Source organism: Globicephala melas, chromosome 11, assembly GCF_963455315.2.
Source record: "Globicephala melas chromosome 11, mGloMel1.2, whole genome shotgun sequence".
NCBI lineage: Eukaryota > Metazoa > Chordata > Mammalia > Artiodactyla > Delphinidae > Globicephala > Globicephala melas.
Window position 1 is genome coordinate 16,346,243 of NC_083324.2, and position 17,266 is coordinate 16,363,508.

Here is a 17,266-nt window from a genome sequence, read left to right on the forward strand (position 1 = left end):
TGTATGTGTGTGAACCAATATAAGCCTATTGGAATGTACATATTTCTTCTCTTAAATTAGATAGTTTGGTTAATATTGTCTAGCGTCTGACTTCTATGAATTTGAAGGCAAGAACAGAATTGGTGTGTTGCAAAATGTGTTGTCTTTTTATCCTTTTAAGCCCGATACAGATTATAATATTGTCTGATTTGAATGTTCATTGTTAATCTGATCATGTCAACTCCTGGTTAAAATTGTACTGCGTTTTCAAAGGGCTTTATCCTGGTACTAATATTCTTAGCCAGGCATAGAAGCTTGACCCCTATTATACATCTGCAGTCTCATTTCACACCACAGTGAACTTGGCCATCTGCATTCTATCTCATCAATCTTCTTTCTGTTGGTACAATAAGCCATGAACACTGAAGCCACAGGGCCTTTTGCATATTCTATTCTTTACGCCCAGGGGTGATTGCCAAAATATTTAACCAGCAGTAGGAACATGGGCACTGATCAATCAGAAGTGACATGGGCTAGAGCAGAATTCTGGAAACCCCCTGTAGAGCCAGTCACTAATTTTTAGGTGGTACGTCTAGTTGGTGGGGTGGGGTTCTCGGCCAGCCTGGGAGACAGGGTGGTTAATTGATAGGAGAGGGTCCAGACAGTGGCTACTCACCAGCCTGTTTACCAACTCAAGGCCATACCAAGTCTTTGTCTATACCTGGAAAATTTCTTCCTTTTCTCATCCTGCAAAACATACACACATCTGGTTATGTCATCTCTTCTTTTCTTCCATTCACTGCAGTTCTTCAGAGGAGCTTCTCCTGACCTTCCTGATGAGGGTTGTTCTCATTGAGATTTTCACTAGAAACTCCTATCCCTTCATTGTACCTTTCACAGTGGTCAGTTTACATATACTTTGTAAGTAATTGAATCATATATCAGTCCCATTAGTTTGTATATTCCATGAGGGCAGGGATCATCAATTATCTGAGAACCCCATCTTCATCTTCCTCCAGAATTAAAATTCTAGCACCTAATAGGAGCTTAATAAATATTTATTGAATGAATGAATTTTCAAAACGACTGTAGGACTTCTTTGAACATACTTATACTTTGCAAATGTAGCTGATATGCGTGTCAGTTGTGGGATGCATTGTTGGGAAGATAACTTTTTTTTTTTAATTTACCATCTACTTAATGCCTTCTTATACATTTTTCTGAAATAATTTTCAAGTGGTGGCTAGATCCCATGCTGTGGCTTATCTTTTCTTTCCGTAGAAATGCTTCTCACTCACTTGATGACCAGTGAAATGGTTTAATCTCCCAAATTGACTTATTCATTTTTCTTAAAGCTCAGCAAGAAAAATTACTTAAAAGCCTAAAATGATGTACAGGGTGTTAGAAACATTGCAGCAACCAGTGGTGGAAAAGCTGTGGTCCTACTTTCAAAGATGTATCAGTCTAGTAATTTTCTCCTTTTCCTACTTACAAGTGTTTATAATATTTTCTTTTCCCGTTGCAGTATTAGAACATAGACCATATGTTTTGTTCTCTGTATGACATAGAGCAAAGCCTCACACATTTATATGGATGCATTTTAATGATTGTGATGATGTTACTACAGGATGTGCTGCTAAAGTTTGTCCTTTCTTCTTGAAAATTCCAACAACCTGTTCTTTTTAAATCTATTATTTTGTTATTACCAAATTCTTTATAAGTCCATTTAATGGATAGCTTTAACTCCTCAAAGAATGAAATACTAGTTTGATAATGTTTTACTCCTCAAGGCTTTCCTGTGTTTGAGACTTAACCGTTGTCCCCAGCCTTTAATATACCTTGCAACTGCTCCCTAACTTTTTATGAATATTTGACATTTCATGTATCATATTACTGCATTTAATGTTTCCAACGCCTTTTATGAATAATTGTCATTGTATTTTATTTGAAAAGTTTAAAAAAGTTTTTTGCTTTTCTACTGTGTATATGTGTGTGTATGTCATTCTTCTCATGATTTCTGGACTACGGTTTCCTCACGTGCATGATTAGAAGGAAGTTATGGTGGTTATGGCTGTCATATTTAAGTGTAATCTAGAATGATTTAAGTTATTATTCAACTTAGTAATTGAAAATAATTATGGATACAAAATGTCTTACTGATTAATCAGGAAAAAGGAAGGCAGGCTAGGTATCTGAAAGCCTTTGGTCCAAGTGGGGGAAATCAACCACTGGAAAGGCTTGAGAAGTAATTATTGAATGAAGTAGAATGTGTGTCCTTCCTTGTATACTTAAATAATTTCATGATTTTGGCCATAAGTCTCCTGGGACTGAATGCTATTGAAAATAGCTTCAAAATGTCTCAGTTTCATATGCACAGTGTGACAGACACCACATGTGACTCTTGCCATTATCACTTCAGTGCACACATCACTTCCACTTGCCACCAAATGCATTGTTTGAGTGGACATAATGTTTTGTTTTGTTTTGTTTTTTGCCTCTGAAGCCATTTTGCTGTCCCTATGAGAGGCTAGAAGTGCTATATCATTAATACTCCCTGAAAATAGCCTCCAAACGATGACTCATGGGAGTTGGCGTATAAATACCCCAGATCCCTTGCCCCTTGGCAAGGATAACTGGACAACTGAAGCATAACTCTGGGATTACTCTGAGGCATACGTTCTACACAGGCTGGACTTCCAGAGTTTCCCCAAAAGGAATAAGCTGTACTTAGACACAGGGGTTGATGGGTTCATATCTTACCCTTTATCAGCTGCCTTCCTTTCCGTCTCTTACTTTGCCAGGTCCTGACTGTTTTTGTCATTCACCTCTCAAGTAAACTGCTTGCACTTGAATTCATTTTGCAGTGGTTGCATTAAGGGGAGACTAAACTAAGACACTTGCAATTTGTAGTAATGGGGACAGTTAGAAATGGTCACAGATCCCATGATGGTGTAAGTCGCCAACCTGCAGTTCCTAGAGGAGTAGTTCTCAATTGTATTTCCACCTGTTTCAGAGTCCCATGGGCCAAGTCAGAGTTATGCCGAAATCCCGGAATTCTAGCCATTCCACCACTTACTCCCCTCGCCTTCCCCAAGAATGTGTATTATATTGAAAGTGAACAAGAGCAGCATTACTATAGGAATAACTGATTTAATATATTATTTTAAGTATGTAACTTGCAAGATGTCATATTTTCACACTTGAAATTATTATTATTTGGAACACACTTAATTCTAATTGAATATATCCCATCACATGGCAGGATCCCATAGTTAAGAACTACTGAGATTTCTCCCGTTTGCTTAGCAACAGCTAAGACAGCCCAGTCCATAGCAGCTACTGACTGAGAGTTGTACAGCTCTGCTAAAATGGCTGACATTAAAGTCATTCATTTCCCTGTGTGGAACCAGCTGAGTTTTAGCAATCGAAAAAAGTTTCTCTGATTTTAAGTGTGTGCATCCAGCCTACTTGATCATTAACCATGCAGTTTAGGTAGTTTCAAATGGCCATTGAAAATGACACAGGGTATTCACACAATTATTTACTCTCAGCCAGCACATTCAAGTTTATGAAAATTCAGGACAGCAAAAAATAAAGTGGTTTCATTTGCAAGATTCTCATACTGAACAATTTTCATCATTAACATTGTTGTAACATCTTTATTGGAGTATAATTGCTTTACAATGGTGTGTTAGTTTCTGCTTTATAACAAAGTGAATCAGTTATACATATACATATGTCCCCATATCTCTTCCCTCTTACATCTCCCTCCCTCCCACCCTTCCTATCCCACCCCTCTAGGTGGTCACAAACCACCTAGCTGATCTCCCTGTGCTATGCGGCTACTTCCCACTAGCTATCTATTTTACGTTTGGTAGTGTATATATGTCCATGCCACTCTCTCACTTTGTCACAGCTTACCCTTTCCCCTCCCCATATCCTCAAGTCCATGCTCTAGTAGGTCTGTGTCTTTATTCCCGTCTTACCCCTGGGTTCTTCATGACATTTTTTTTTTCTTAGATTCCATATATATGTGTTAGCGTACGGTATTTGTCTTTCTCTTTCTGACTTACTTCACTCTGTATGACAGACTCTAGGTCCGTCCACCTCACTACAAATAACTCAATAACGTTTCTTTTTATGGCTGAGTAATATCCCGTTGTTTATATGTGCCACATCTTCTTTATCCATTCATCTGTCGATGGACACTTAGGTGGCTTCCATGTCCTGGCTATTGTAAATAGAGCTGCAATGAACATTTTGGTACATGACTCTTTTTGAATTACGGTTTCCTCAGGGTATATGCCCAGTAGTGGGATTGCTGGGTCATATGATAGTTCTATTTGTAGTTTTTTAAGGAACCTCCATACTGTTCTCCATAGTGGCTGTATCAATTCACATTCCCACCAGCAGTGCAAGAGTGTTCCCTTTTTTCCACACCCTCTCCAGCATTTATTGTTTCTGGATTTTTTGATGATGGCCATTCTGACCGGTGTGAGATGATATCTCATTGTAGTTTTGATTTTCATTTCTCTAATGATTAACATCATTAGCATTTTTTAAATTCAACATATGTAATTGAGGGCTTTCTGCAATTGTTTCTGAAAAAACAGGCTTAAAATGAACACTGATAATGTTATTTATAACTTATATGCCTATGAGGGATTCAGAGACTATGAAAAGCAGTGTTTCAAGATATCAAATCTGCTGATTTGACTCTTAGTTTAACCAAAAATATTATCATGAGAGAAAATGAGAAAAATTACAATTTCAGGGTGATATTTTACATGTTGTAATTACTATCTAGCAAAAGTTTCAATACTTAATATACTAATATTTAATATTTTAGTATTGTCAAACATTTCTAATTTCGTGACGCCTCTCTGTCTGCCTATCAGTTACATAAAGAGTTTTTTAAGTATCTACATATCATACATCTTTTTTGCACCAAAAAAGATTAATTTCATTTGGGGATTTTGAGTGGTTGAGAGTGGTACAGTTTTATGAAAAGAAGAAAATCTATGTTTTAAAGCAATTCATTTTTTCAAGTCTGACTTCTTTGTATATTTATTTTACAGATTAAAGGATTCACCTGAAGACACAGCATTCTATTCATCGGAGACTGGACAAGAGTTACTCTTGCTTTTGGCAATTAAAGATGATGTTGTCATGGAAACAGTTGATCCTGCTTTCATTCATTGGCTGCCTAGGAGGTAACAATAAGCTATATCTTCTAAACTGAAGTTAGAACTATACTTGAGTCATTTGTTAAATAATTTTTTAAAGTTGAACTAATCCTCCCTCCACAAGTCTTTTTTTTGTCCCAGAAAGGAAATTCTAATTTTCTCTTCTGATAACTGGGTTCTCATTGTGCTCCCTAATGTTTGCAGACCATTATATTTTCATTACAAATATAATGGCATTTAATATCAGGGATCTAATAAGAACCTGCTGTATAAAAAATAAAATAAAATTCAAATAAAAAAAGAATAGATACATGGGTACAAAAAATATTACGGATCTACTGTAGTGTTATGAATATAACAATTAATCAGAATTTGAGAATGTTAATTCATGACTTTGTTACCAAAATGGCTAAATCTTGTAATCTGTAGTGTAAAGGGAAAATACAGATTTTAAAGAATATCAGTATTTTCATATCTAATCTTAAAAACAATACTATTTTTCTTTCAGCAAATAACTTATTTAAGGGACCAAAAATAAGGATAGAATTTTTATTTGTTAATATTGAAAATTTGAAGTATAGAACAAAACAGAAAGAAAAAGGAATAATTCTCATATATTCACCATACAAAAGCAACTCTTAAAAATCATTTGACGGGCTTCCCTGGTGGCACAGTGGTTGAGAGTCCGCCTGCTGATGCAGGGGACTCGGGTTCGTGCCCCGGTCCGGGAAGATCCCACATGCCGCGGAGCGGCTGGGCCCGTGAGCCATGGCCACTGAGCCTGCGTGTCCAGAGCCTGTGCTCCTCAACGGGAGAGGCCGCAGCAGTGAGAGGCCTGCGTACCGCAAAAAAAAAAAAAAAAAATCATTTGATGCATTTCCTTTTTGTTCATTTTGTTTCATTTTCTTGAACAGGGGAAGAGTAAGACAAGGATTTTTTAAAATGAAGTAACGTGTACAACGATTAGTTTTTTGCTTTATTTTATTGTATTTTATTTTTTTATTGGGGTATAGTTGTTTTACAATGTTGTGTTAGTTTCTACTGTACAGCAAAGTTGAGTTCCCTGTGCTGTACAGCAGTTTCTCATTAGTTATCTGTTTTATACATATTAGTGTATATACTGTCAGTCCCAGGCTCCCAATTCATCCCACCCACCCTTTCCCTCCTTGGGGTCCATATGTTTGTTCTCTACGTCTGTGTCTCTATTTCTGCCTTGCAAACAGGTTCATCTGTACCATTTTTCTAGATTCCACATACAGGCGTTAATATCCGATGTTTTTCTCTTTTTGACTTACTTCACTCTGTATGACCATCTCTAGGTCCATCCACATGTCTACACATGACCCAATTTCGTTCCATTTTATGGCTGAGTAATATTTCATTGTATATATGGACCACATCTTCTTTATCCGTTTGTCTGTCAGTGGCCATTTAGGTTGCTTCCATGACCTGGCTATTGTAAATAGTGCTGCAGTGAACATTGGGGTGCATGTGTCTTTTTGAATTATGGTTTTCTCTGAGTATATGCCCAGTAGTGGGATTGCTGGGTCATATGGTAATTCTATTTGTAGTTTTTAAGGAACCTCCATACTATTCTCCATAGTGACTGTATCATTTTACATTCCCACCAACAGTGCAGGAGGGTTCCCTTTTCTCCCTACCCTCTCCAGCATTTATTGTTTGTAGATTTTTTGATGATGGCCATTCTGACCGGTGTGAGGTGATATCTCATTGTAGTTTTGATTTGCATTTCTCTAATGATTAGTGATGTTGAGCATCTTTTCATGTGGCTCTTGACCATCTGTATGTCTTCCTTGGAGAAATGTCTATTTAGGTCTCCCATCCGTTTTTTGATTGGATTGTTTTTTTGATATTGAGCTGCATGAGTTCTTTTTATATTTTGGAGATTAATCCTTTGTCCGTTGATTTGTTTGCAAAGTTTTCTTTCTTTTTATTATAAAAACACTCCAGCACCTAAAGGGTTGAAAGAATAGTACAATAAGTACCTATATATGCACAATTTAGATTTAACTATTGTACCATTTACTGTACTTGTTCTATATATATACATATGTGTGTGTATTTTCCATTCGTTGTTTGACTGACTACACCATTTGAAAGTAAGTTACAGAAGTTATCACCTCTTACCTCTAAAAATTTCAGCATCCATCTGAGAAGACGACCTACCTTCTAGATAAACACAAGTGCTTTATGATACCTAAGGAAAGTAGCAAAAAAAAAGTAGCTTGTCATTTTTCTTTTCTAAGAGGAGGAAATTGGTATGGAACGAGGCCAAATGCATTGTCAGGTAGAACATATGTTATTTGAAAACATGTTTATATTGGAGTAAACTTCCAAGCCCTTATCTCAAACTTAAACATTCTTGAAGTATTTAAATGATATTCAAACCTCCAACTTTTAAAATAAAGTTTTTTTAAACAGGTTTTCCGCTGTGATGCCTCAATTTTGTTTCCTAAAACATTTTCTTTCCTACTAATCTAGCACTGAGGAAAAAAGGAGTAATTATTTATAAATTTCTACTGTTTTAAATAGTTTTTGGAGAAAGACCAATACAGATATCAAAATAAATCTTTTTTTGGATTATTTTCATTTACAAAACTTTAAATTTGAGTTCTTTTGTACAACGAGAAAATGAATACACTACAGCAGTATTATTATTCGCAGTATCAACTTTCATAGAAATAACCTTGAACTTCTACAATTAGTTGGAAACTTTTACAATTAGTATTATTATTCGCAATATCAACTTTCATAGAAATAACCTTGAACTTTTACGATTAGTTGGAAACAGGTAGATATACTCAGAAAGTAGAAGTATAGCTAAAGAAAATGAGATCAGTATTTTAAAGGTTTAAAATTTTGAGTTGTAATTTTACACTGTGTGCAAATTGTATTGCTTGTTTTCAATATTTTTTAGAAATGTTTTACAGACTTATGAACGAATTTATGGAGAAAGCAGTATCCATTTTATTAAAATATTAAGACATTACAAAATTTAAAGGTCAACTTGATTTTCTGGGTATGTTGGTAAAAAAGCTATAAAGGTTGGTAAAGGAGAACTGGACTAATTGATATATGATAAATTATATGTAGGGTATTACTTAGAGAATTGGTAATCTTTATAATTATAGTATGGAGAAGAATTTGTCTCTGACTAATTTTCTAAAGAGTATTGATTGCGTACAGTTCTTTATGTACTGAATATTGGTACTCGTTTTGGATTTACATAAAATTTAGATTAAAAAGCCAGCTTGTGAGTGTGATATTCTCTTAACCAATATTGGGTCATTTTTTAAGTATTAAAGTTAAAATCTGTTCATGAGGTAGGGAAGATCTCTAGATAAATGCCAAGTAAAAACATGTTATGTGAATTCAGTTGTGTAGAGTAGAGTTTATCCAAAGACGTAAACTCAATAAATATAGCAAATGTTTGATAATTTGTGTTTTCTGTTTTCTCAGATTTAAGCTTTTTGTTATCCATTATTTTCTGCATTTTTAAAACTGTTTCCTTCTGTTGTTCTGTCTCTGCTTGTTTCTCTCTGTAGCAAAGGGGCAAATAGTAATTTTTGGCTGTGAATTTTTCCGAAGGTGAATTTAATCGTGTTTTTCCTCCAAAACACCAGGCTGCATTCATTCTTTTAAAAATATTTATTAAGCATCTGTTATGTGCCATACATTGTTTCCAGTGAAGAAAATGGACAGAGATCTGTGTCCCTGTGGGGTTTATATTCCATCATGTTAGGGTAGAAAATGATATTGATTTAGTAGATGCTCGTGCTGTGAAGGAAAAGAAGCAGAATAAGATGAGAGTGTGGGGGACTGAGAAGTGAGTTACCAGAGGTCATCAGGTCCATCCTCATAGAGAAGGTGACATTTGGGCTAAGACTTTGTGGCGAATGAGTTGACCTCGTGGGTATTTAGGGAAGGGAGCTCCAGGCAGAGTCAGCAGTCCATCCAAGTGTTTAATATATGACATGCTGAGTATTTCTAGAAACAGCAGGAAAGTTCGCCTGGTTGGACAAGGAAGAGTTATGGGAAAGAAGTCGTAGGTGAGAGCCAAGAGTTAACGTGGAGATGGATGCAGCAAAAATGAAGGCCTTGTATATCACTGAAAATATTTAGAGCTTTTGCTCTGAATGCCCTCAGGAGCCACAGTGTGGTTTGATCAGAGAAGTGATGTAATCTGGCTTTTTCTTTTCTTTTTTTTTTTAAGGATCTGGCTGGCTGTTGTGTTGTGGATTGATTGTAGAGGTGCAGGGGAACAAGCAGAGGTATCAGTGGGAAGTTAATCAGGCAAGGGTTGTTTATGTCTAACTCCAGGGTAGTTAACAGGGGCGGTGGTCAAATTTTGGATATATTTTGAAGGTATATTCGTGAGGATTTGTGGATGGAAAATATGTAGGATATGAAAGAAAAGAAACCCTTTATGATAACCTCAAGGCTCTATGTCACCTTGTACCCACATCAAGGGGTGTACCTTATGAATGAAATGAAGACCCTGCACAAAATAGGGATGAGAGTTTTCCAAACTAAAAGTCACTACCAAATAGTGGGTTAAAAAAATCAATTCTGTGGGTCACATTTAGCATTTTTTATTAGAATAAATAAATTAAAATTAAAGTAAGAATAGAGTGTAATATATCAGCATACACTGCCCACTTAGTACATGTTGTCTGTTGAGCACTTCTGCACATTTGGGACATGGCAGTGAATAAAGCAGACAGTGTCCCAGTCCTCATGGAGCTGTCCTTTGAATATTGTGTATTGGGTCTTGATCTGACGTATATTTCTTACTGAGTTGCTATGAAAAAAGTTTAAGAGCCAGAGTCCTAGTTAGAGAACAGAGAGACAGAGACAAGAAGAGGAAGGAACACGCAGATGAGGAAAACAATAGTAATGACAGGAAAATTAATAATACTAACAATAGTAATTAATGGATGCTCATTCATTGTGTACCAGGCACTGTGGAAAATGCTTTACTTAGGTCATCTAGTTAACAAAAATAAAATGAGATAGATATTATTTCTATTTTGGAGATTAGGGAACAGTCTCTAAGAGTTTAAGTAACTTGCCCAGTCTGCATGGTTGTCTCAAGATTTCTGTCTATCTCTGAAATCAGAGTATAGTTCCCTATCACTAGAATTTACCACTTCAGTAGTTTCTCTTCTGGAATAAAGTCAGAGGTATAGGCCATGGGCTAAAAATCATCAAGGACCCAAGGAGATTGTTATCTTGCTCCTTAATTACCTATTAGTTCGTTGCTTAACAGTATTAGATACTTCACATGTTCACTGTCCTATATGGGAGCTGCTAGCCACGTGTGGCAGGTGAAGATTGGAATTGTACCTAGTCCCAACTGAGATGTGGCCCGATGGAGACTCTAAAATGCAGTAAAAGTCTTTTACAGAATGTAAAAGACTTGTAACCAAAAATATTCAGAGTTTAAAAAAATTATTTAAATATCTCAATAATTTTTATTGATTAAATTTTGCACTGATAATAATGTAATTATATTTGGTCAAGCAAAAATATTATTAAAATTAATTTCACCTGTTTCTTTTAACCTTTTTTAATGTGGTTACTAAAATTTTAAAATATGTGTGTGACTTGTGTTATATTTCTATCATTTATAAAATAGAAACCCGACCATTTTGCAAAGGTTTTCTAATATCTAATACCCCAAAGGGAGCCCAAATCATAGAAGATAATGGGGACTTTTTGTTTTTAATTTTTGAATTTTATTTAATTTACATTTTATACAGCAGGTTCTTATTAGTCATCCATTTTATACACATTAGTGTATAATGTCACTCCCAATCTCCCAATTCATCACAACACCACCCCCCACCCCCCACTGCTTTCCCCGCTTAGTGTCTTTATGTTTGTTCTGTACATCTGTGTCTCAGTTTCTGCCCTGCAAACCAGTTCATCTGTACCATTTTGCTAGGTTCCAATATATGTTTTAATATACGATATTTGTTTTTCTCTTTTTGACTTACTTCACTCTGTATGACAGTCTCTAGATCCATCCACATCTCTACAAATGACCCAATTTTGTTCCTTTTTATGGCTGAGTAATATTCCATTGTATATATATACCACATCTTCTTTATCCATTCATCTGTCGATGGTCATTTAGGTTGATTCCATGACCTGGCTATTGTAAATAGTGCTGCAGTGAATATTGGGGTGCAAGTGTCTTTTTCAATTATGGTTTTCTCTGAATATATGCCCAGTAGTGGGATTGCTGGGTCATATGGTAATTCTGTTTTTCGTTTTTTAAGGAACCTCCATACTGTTCTCCGTAATGGCTGTATCAATTTACATTCCCACCGAGAGTGCAAGAGGGTTCCCTTTTCTCCACACCCTCTCCAGCATTTGTTGTTTGTAGATTTTCTGATGCTGCCCATTCTGACTGGTGTGAGGTGATACCTCATTGTAGTTTTGATTTGCATTTCCCTAATAATTAGTGATGTTGAGCATCTTTTCATGTGGCTCTTGACCATTTGTATGTCTTCTTTGGAGAAATGTCTGTTTAGGTCTTCTGCCCATTTTTGGATTGGGTTGTTTGTTTCTTTAATATTGAGCTGCATGAGCTGTTTATATATTTTGGAGATTAATCCTTTGTCCGTTGATTTGTTTGCAAATATTTTCTCCCATTTTGAGGGTTGTCTTTTGGTCTTGTCTATGGTTTCCTTTGCTGTGCAAAAGCTTTTAAGTTTCATTAGGTCCCATTTGTTTATTTTTGTTTTTATTTCCATTACTCTCGGAGGTGGATCAAAAAAGATCTTGCTGTGATTTATGTCAAAGAGTGTTCTTCCTATGTCTTCCTCTAAGAGTTTGATAGTGTCTGGCCTTACATTTAGGTCTTTAATACATTTTGAGTTTATTTTTGTGAATGGTGTTAGGGAGTGTTCTAATTTCATTCTTTTACATGTAGCTGTCCAGTTTTCCCAGCACCACTTATTGAAGAGACTGTCTTTTCTCCATTTTATATCCTTGCTTCATTTGTCATAGATTAGTTGACCGTAGGTGTGTGGGTTTATCTCTGGGCTTTCTATCTTGTTCCATTGATCTATATTTCTGTTTTTGTGCCAGTACCATATTGTCTTGATTACTGTAGCTTTGTAGTATAGTCTGAAGTCAGGGAGTCTGATTCCTCCAGCTCTGTTTTTTTCCCTCAAGACTGCTTTGGCTATTCAGGGTCTTTTCTGACTCCATACAGATTTTAAGATTTTTTGTTCTAGTCTGTAAAAAGTGCCATTGGTAATTTGATAGGGATTGCATTGAATCTGTAGATTACTTTGGGTAGTATAGTCATTTTCACAATATTGATTCTTCCAATCCCAGGACATGGTATATCTCTCTATCTGTTGGTATCATCTTTAATTTCTTTCATCAGCGTCTTATAGTTTTCTGCATACAGGTCTTTTGTCTCCCTAGGTAGGTTTATTCCTAGATACTTTATTCTTTTTGTTGCAGTGGTAAATGGGAGTGTTTCCTTAATTCCTGTTTCATATTTTTCATCATTAGTGTATAGGAATTCAAGACATTTCTGTGCATTAATTTTGTGTCCTGCAACCTTACCAAATTCATTAATTAGCTCTAGTGGTTTTCTGGTGGCATCTTTAGGATTCTCTCTGTATAGTATCAATGTCATCTGCAGACAGTGACAGTTTTACTTCTTCTTTTCCAATTTGTTTTCCTTTTATTTCCTTTTCTTCTCTGATTGCTGTGGTTAGGACTTCCAAAACTATGTTGAATAATAGTGGTGAGAGTGGACATCCTTGTCTTGTTCCTGATCTGAGAGGAAATGCTTTCAGTTTTTCACCATTGAGAATGATGTTTGCTGTGGGTGTGTGGTATATGGCCTTCATTATGTTGAGGTAGTTTCCCTCTATGCCCACTTTCTGGAGAGTTTTTATCATAAGTGTGTATTGAATTTTGTCAAAAGCTTTTTGTACATCTATTGAGATGATCATATGGTTTTTATTCTTCAATTTGTTAATATGGTGTATCACATTGATTCATGTGCATATATTGAAGAATCCTTGCATCTCTGGGATAAATCCCACCTGATCATGGTGTATGATCCTTTTAACGTGTTGTTGGATTCTGTTTGCTAGTATTTTGTTGAGGATTTTTGCTTCTGTATTCATCAGTGATATTGGTCTGTAATTTTATTTTTTTTTGTAGTATCTTTGTCTGGTTTTGGTATCAGGGTGATGGTGGCCTCATGGAATGAGTTTGGCAGTGTTCCTTCCTCTGCAATTTTTTGGAAGAGTTTGAGAAGGATGGGTGTTAGCTCTTCTCTAAATGTTTGATAGAATTCACCTGTGAAGCCATCTTGTCCTGGACTTTTGTTTGTTGGAAGATTTTTAATCACAGTTTCAATTTCATTACTTGTGATTGGTCTGTTCATATTTTCTATTTCTTCCTGGTTCAATCTTAGAAGGTTATGCCTTTCTAAGAATTTGTCCATTTCTCCCAGGTTGTCCATTTTATTGGCATAGAGTTGCTTGTAGTAGTCCCTTGGAATGCTTTGTATTGCTGTGGTGTAACTTACCCTTCTTCATTTCTAATTTTATTGATTTGAGTACTCTCCCTTGTTTCTGGATTAGTCTGGCTAATGGTTTATCAATTTTGTTTATCTTCTCAAAGATCCAACTTTTAGTTTTATTGATCTTTGCTACTGTTTTCTTTGTTTCTATTTCATTTACTTCTGCTCTAATCTTTATGATTTCTTTCCTTCTGCTAACTTTGGGTTTTGTTTGTTCTTCTTTCTCTAGTTGCTTTAGGTGTAACGTTAGGTCGTTTATTTGAGATTTTTCTTGTTTCTTGAGGTAAAATTGTATTGCTATAAACTTCCCACTTAGAACTGCTTTTGCTGCATCCCATAGGTTTTGGGTCGTCGTGTTTTCATTGTCATTTGTCTCTAGGTATTTTTTGATTTCCTCTTTGATTTCTTCAGTGATCTCTTGGTTATTTAGTAACGTATTGTTTAGCCTCCTTGTGTTTGTGTTTTTTACTTTTTTTCCCTGTAATTTATTTGTAATCTCATAGCGTTGTGGTCAGAAAAGGTGCTTGATATGATTTCAATTTTCTTAAATTTACCAGGGCTTGATTTGTGACCCAATGTGTGATCTATCCTGGAGAATGTTCCATGTGCACTTGGGAAGAAAGTGTAATCTGCTCTTTTTGGATGGAATGTCCTATAAATATCAATTAAATATATCTAGTCTGTTGTGTCATTTAACGTTTGTGTTTCCTTATTAATTTTCTGTTTGGATGATCTGTCCATTGGTGTAAGTGAGGTGTTAAAGTCTCCCACTATTATTGTGTTACCTTCGATTTCCTCTTTTATAGCTGTTAGCAGTTGCCTTATGTATTGAGGTGCTCCTATGTTGGGTGCATATATATTTATGGGTGCATATATATTTATAATTGTTATATCTTCTTCTTAGATTGATCCCTTGATCATTATGTAGTGTCCTTCCTTATCTCTTGCAACATTCTTTATTTCAAAGTCTATTTTATCTGATATGAGTATTGCTTCTCCAGCTTTCTTTTGATTTCCATTTGCATGGAATATCTTTTTCCATCCCCCTCACTTTCAGTCTGTATGTGTCCCTAGGTCTGAAGTGGGTCTCTTGTAGACAGCATATATATGGGTCTTGTTTTTGTATCTATGCAAAGCAAGCCTGTGTCTTTTGGTTGGAGCATTTAATCCATTCACGTTTAAGGTAATTATCGATATTTATGTACCTTTGACCATTTTCTTAATTGTTTTGGGTTTGTTCTTGTAGGTCCTTTTCTTGTGTTTCCCACTTAGAGAAGTTCCTTTCAAATTTGTTTCAGAGCTGGTTTGGTGGTGCTGAATTCTCTTAGCTTTTGCTTGTCTGTAAAGCTTTTGATTTCTCCATTGAATCTGAATGAGATCCTTGCTGGGTAGAGTAATCTTGGTTGTAGGTTCTTTTCCGTTCATCACTTTAAGTATATCACGCCACTCCCTTCTGGCTTGTAAAGTTTCTGCTGAGAAATCAGCTGTTAACCTTATGGGAGTTACCTTGTATGTTATTTGTCGTTTTTCCCTTGCTGCTTTCAATAAGTTTTCTTTGTCTTTAATTTTTGCCAATTTGATTACTATGTTTCTCGATGTGTTTCTCCTTGGGTTTATCCTGTATGGGACTCTCTGTGCTTCCTGGACTTGGGTGCCTATTTCCTTTCCCATGTTAGGGAAGTTTTCGACTATAATCTCTTCAAATATTTTCTCGGGTCCTTTCTCTCTCTCTTCTCCTTCTGGGACCCCTATAATGCGAATGTTTTTGCATTTAATGTTGTCCCAGAGGTCTCTTAGGGTGTCCTCATTTCTTTTCATTCTGTTTTCTTTAGTCTGTTCTGCAGCAGTGAATTCCACCATTCTGTCTTCCAGGTCACTTATCCATTCTTCTGCCTCAGTTATTCTGCTATTGATTCCTTCTAGTGTAGTATTCATTTCAGTTATTGTATTGTTCATCTCTGTTTGTTCTTTAATTCTTCTAGGTCTTTGTTAAATATTTCTTGCATCTTCTCAATCTTTGCCTCCATTCTTTTTCGAGGTCCTGGATCATCTTCACTCTCATTATTCTGAATTCTTTTTCTGGAAGGTTGCCTATCTCCACTTCATTTAGTTGTTTTTCTGGTGTTTTATCTTGTTCCTTCATCTGGTACATAGCCCTCTGCCTTTTCATCTTGTCTGTTCTGTGAATGTGGTTTTTGTTCCACAGGCTGTAGGACTGTAGTTCTTCTTGCTTCTGCTGTCTGCCCTCTGGTGGATGAGGCTATCTAAGGGGCTTGTGTAAGTTTCCTGATGGGAGGGACTGGTGATGGGTAGAGCTGACTGTTGCTCTGGTGGGCAGAGCTCAGTAAAACTTTAATCTGCTTGACTGTTGATGGGTGAGGCTGGGTTCCCTCCCTGTTGGTTGTTTGGCCTGAGACAACCCCACACTGGAGCCTACCTGGGCTCTTTGGTGGGGCTAATGACAGACTCTGGGAGGGCTCACACCAAGGAGTACTTCCCAGAACTTCTACTGCCAGTGTCTGTATCCTCACAGTGAGACAGAGACACCCGCTAATGGGGACTTTCTGATTTCCCATGAAAAGTTGTAAGTGTCTCCTGAGTGTGTATTAGCAGCAAATACTGAATCCCTTGTCAGATGAGTTCTGATTTCGGGTGTCAGTACTTGGTGAATGTAGGTAAATCCTTAATCAATGCATGTGGAAATTCTAAACTTTGCAGAGACTCTTCTGTTTTTACTTTTAATCTTTTAGTGGGACTGCTAACAAGGCAAATGAAAGTCTTTTGGAAAGGGAAGCTTCCTTGGATACCTGAAATCATTGTCGATGCCTGGTTTAAAACACCATCGTGGAAAATATCATATATCTGTAAAAGTTCTAGTGTTGTTATTTCATCAAATTATTCTCTTAAAATTGTAGTGAACAATCAACCCATTGCAATCTATTATTATTTTGGTAGTAGCTAGAAATTACTTGTGAAAATAAGTAGCCATTAATCCAAAAGGGAAGATGATTTTTAGTTGTGTTTAACTTTCTTGTAGTGGATATTGTGTTGGTATCTCTGATATCTACTGTTTTCTGCAACGATGAAGCAGCCCCGAGGCCTGGAAGAGATTGACTCCATGCAGAGCTCCATATATGGACCCATCTGATTTGCCCCAGTGATTGGCTTAAGCCATTGAGCTTATGGGATTTTTTTTTTTTTTTTGGCCATAAGATTTGATTGATTCAAGGACTTTTTGTTCAACCTTTGTGGGAAGTGCCCTTTCTCCCAGTGTATCTGAATGAGGAATCCCGACATCCTGTTTGCTGAAGGTGGCTAACCTCTAATCACCTGGGAAGCCAGCCTGAGGGAAAAGCTGATTCTTGCATTGAGGTCAGAGAAATCAGAAGACACCAGGTCCTTGATGAAATCATCTTGACATGTCTCCCACCCCTCCCGCTTTCTGGCTTAAACATCATCAAAAGTGGTAAATGCCCCACCTCTAGCCCCTATGACCTGGCATAACCCTATTCCACAGAGC

General features: G+C 36.5%; 1 protein-coding gene across 2 annotated transcripts in view; it reads left to right on the forward strand.

Annotated features, from left to right (window-relative positions):
* Positions 1–17,266, forward strand: part of CNTN3 (contactin 3) — a 362,773-nt gene that overhangs the window by 110,402 nt on the left and 235,105 nt on the right. For both annotated transcript variants that reach the window (XM_060308062.1, XM_030867739.2), the window contains exon 2: positions 5,058–5,192. In XM_060308062.1, the coding sequence (XP_060164045.1) occupies positions 5,138–5,192 (55 nt within the window). In that variant the 5' untranslated portion in view covers positions 5,058–5,137. The remainder of the gene's footprint in view (positions 1–5,057; positions 5,193–17,266) is intronic.